Raw genomic sequence first — 3146 nt, 5'->3', positions numbered from 1 at the left:
TAGCTGCTGTAGGTTTGCGTACATGTGAAGATGCTGCATCTCTGAGGTATAATTTATTAACTAGATATAGTTAATAAATTTAATGTGTTTACTTTATAGCAAATAAAACTAATATTAAATAAAACAATCTGACAGTATTAGGTGTCTTTGAGTCACACACACACACACACACACACACACACACACACACACACACACACACACACACACACACACACACACACACACACACACACACACAACAAATACTTACAAAAAAAAAAGAAAAATATACACAGAAAAAAGATTGTTTAAAAGTTTTGAAATCTTTTGTACATAATTTTTAGTTGGTTCACTAAAAGATTTAAGAGTTATAATATTTCTTGACCTAAGACAAATGTATTCATGACAGATAAAGACTTGACAGAGAGAGACGTATTACGTGGTGCTTTTCCAGGGGTTTCTCTATTACTCTGCTTATTTCATACCCTGCGGTAATAATCATTGTTTATATGTGATTAGTTATTTGATTAAGGAATGTTTTCTTGTTCAGATTTGAGTTTTTTTTTTAGTTATTTTTGGATTTTTTTGAAATTTGTTTGATTATCTACAGAATCTTACATATTTTGAGTTTTCTGAAATGCCAACATTATCTTATATTTCAGAACTTTTAGTCGTGAAATTACAACTGTCAAACTTGAGATTACTAGTGGGGAATGAATTTCATCTCTAGAGTTGATTCAGAAATTAGCTTATGCAACCTTATGCAATCAGAGCAAAATTATGACGAGTTGTTTAGACTATTTGTTTCATCAGCTCCTTCCACTGTTATAGATTATTATAACAACAATTGGCATAATATTCATGATGAGTGGGTTTGAAATTTGTCAGTGGAAACTTCATGAATAGCACCAATAACCACCTAGAAAATTTTAAAGGAAAGTTAAAAGAAGTTATCGACTGTAACAGCTCCTTAGAAGACTTTCTTGATAAATCCTATGTTGTTTTAACATCTATGCGTAATGAAAGGAATCATAAGATAATTTTCCAAATGCAAAAAGTTTCTGTTGATGTATTTGATCCCAATTCTGCTGAGGCAGCTTATAAAAAAGTTTTGACACTGTATGCTGCTCGACATGTTCTAAAGCAGATGAGCTTGCTTAAAGAAGTTACATTATTACTAGGAGAACATGGTCATATCATAGCGAACAGCCATGAAGGTATTCATACAGTGACTTCAAATTTTTGTTCTTGTATGTTTCGAAAGTCAATGAACTGTAGATTTTCATGTTGCTACAAAAGTAAAAGTGTATTCTCAGCATGAGAAGTTTAAACTTGCCGTACAAGAGACATCACTTCTTGCTACTCCTGTATCTGAATCCAGAGGTCGGACACTTGAACAGTGTCTCAGTCTTTTGCGAGCTTTAAGTAAAGGTTGGGCTAATAGAAAGGTCATGGTACTTAATGAAATTATTGAAGAAGATGATTTAGTAACATCTAAAAAAATATCTAAATAAACAGGAACATCATTAATACCAGCAAAATTAGTTGTTTCCGATGCTGTAAATTTAACAACGTTTTCTGCAGTTGGAACAGGTAATTCCATTGACTCACCTATTAGTATTGATGTATCAACCTTACCAGCTAGTATTTGTTCAACATATACTTCTACAATGAGTGCATCTAAAAATGTTGCCTACACAGATTCAATAAACTCAGCAAATGTAAACAGTGAAGTCGCTTTAGTAGCTCCAAAAGTACTCAATAAAGAAAGTATATCTGTGGTACAGATAGGTACCCGATATGAAATTTTAAATAACAACTTTTTATCAGAGCAAGCTGAAGTTGCAGAAAAAGCACCATATCAGCAAGAAGAGTTGACATCTGGAAGGAGTGATGCAGATGTAGGTTAAATTATAGATAGGTTAAATTATAGATTTGTGTTTAGGATAATATATGTAAAACAAGAAGTAAATTATTTTTAGACTTCAAGAATCATATTTTATTTTAGATTCTCGCTTGGCACGGATTCACATGCCTAAACATGTTATACACGGTGGGCGTCCTAAATATTCTACTTTAACAACTATTGGTCTACCAAAAAAACGACAACATCAGTTGCATGAAGGGCCAGTACCTTTTTTGAAATTTCATCCGTCTAAAAGGCATGCAAGTATGTATAACCAATTTTGTAGACTACAACTTGTAGTTTATTTTATTCATTGATATTTCCTAAGTTTAATGTACAAGCAAACGTTTTGCTTCCTGCCAATTTAATAATACTAGTTATTTATTTTTGTTGTAGTGATGCTGGGTTGGTTTTTGAAACCGGATGATGTCCAGAAAGCTCTTTCATGCATTCTTTTACAGAGTAGTTGTATAGAAAAAATAGTGAATTGTATTTCTTCAGCAATTCTTGATGAAATTGCACTTAGATTTCTTTTGTCTCTGCAATCATATTTTACTTCAGATGGGTGGAAAATGCTCAATGAAATAATTGATATCAAGTCTCACCAACGAATTTGGTCTTATGCAGTGTGCCAAAAAAGTACATCTGTGGGCAGTTACATTGGGGGCTCAATAGCACGTAATCCTACCTTTTGTGGTTTCACAAAAAATGTGTTGGCAGGAAAGAGGCTTGGTTTATTAAATCAAAATATTGGTTTTGTCGTTTTTGCTAAATTATTTTAAGAATGATGTGCAATTATAATTTATTTTATTTGGTATTAAATGTTTTACTTTATTATTATATTTTGTATCTGATCTGTTTTAAATGTTTTACAACCATTTTTGCAAATGGTTTAGTAGCCATATATGTATGCAGTTTTAATACTTTTTGGATTGCCAAATTGTGTTTAATTATGTTCCCAACTGTTATTAAATGTATTATTATTACTATTATTATTATTATTATTATTATTATTATTATTATTATTATTATTATTATTATTATTATTATTAATAGTTGTTATTATTTTTTATTTTTTCATTTCTTTTAATATTTTCAAAATTTGTAATATTCTTAATACTATTAGACCCGTTAACATTTAATACCACAAACAAATCATCAAAAGATAGAGTTTGTTTAAAGTTCTTTTTTATTTTACATCAGCTGCAAATAGTTTGTAAAAACTATTAGATAATCATATAATAATCAGTTTACTTTT

General features: G+C 30.4%; 1 protein-coding gene across 1 annotated transcript; it reads left to right on the top strand.

Annotated features, from left to right (window-relative positions):
- The first annotated feature begins 880 nt into the window (after positions 1–880).
- On the top strand, positions 881–2728 carry LOC136078731 (uncharacterized). The gene is made up of 5 exons (XM_065794523.1): positions 881–1199; positions 1261–1413; positions 1501–1883; positions 1991–2152; positions 2285–2728. The coding sequence occupies exons 1-4, from the start codon at positions 881–883 to the stop codon at positions 2060–2062; spliced, it is 927 nt and encodes a 308-aa protein (XP_065650595.1). The 3' UTR covers positions 2063–2152; positions 2285–2728.
- Positions 2729–3146: the final 418 nt, after the last annotated feature.

The sequence above is a fragment of the Hydra vulgaris genome, chromosome 03 (genome assembly GCF_038396675.1).
Source record: "Hydra vulgaris chromosome 03, alternate assembly HydraT2T_AEP".
In the NCBI taxonomy this organism is placed as follows: Eukaryota; Metazoa; Cnidaria; class Hydrozoa; order Anthoathecata; family Hydridae; genus Hydra; species Hydra vulgaris.
This window is presented reverse-complemented; position numbering and strand designations above follow the sequence as displayed.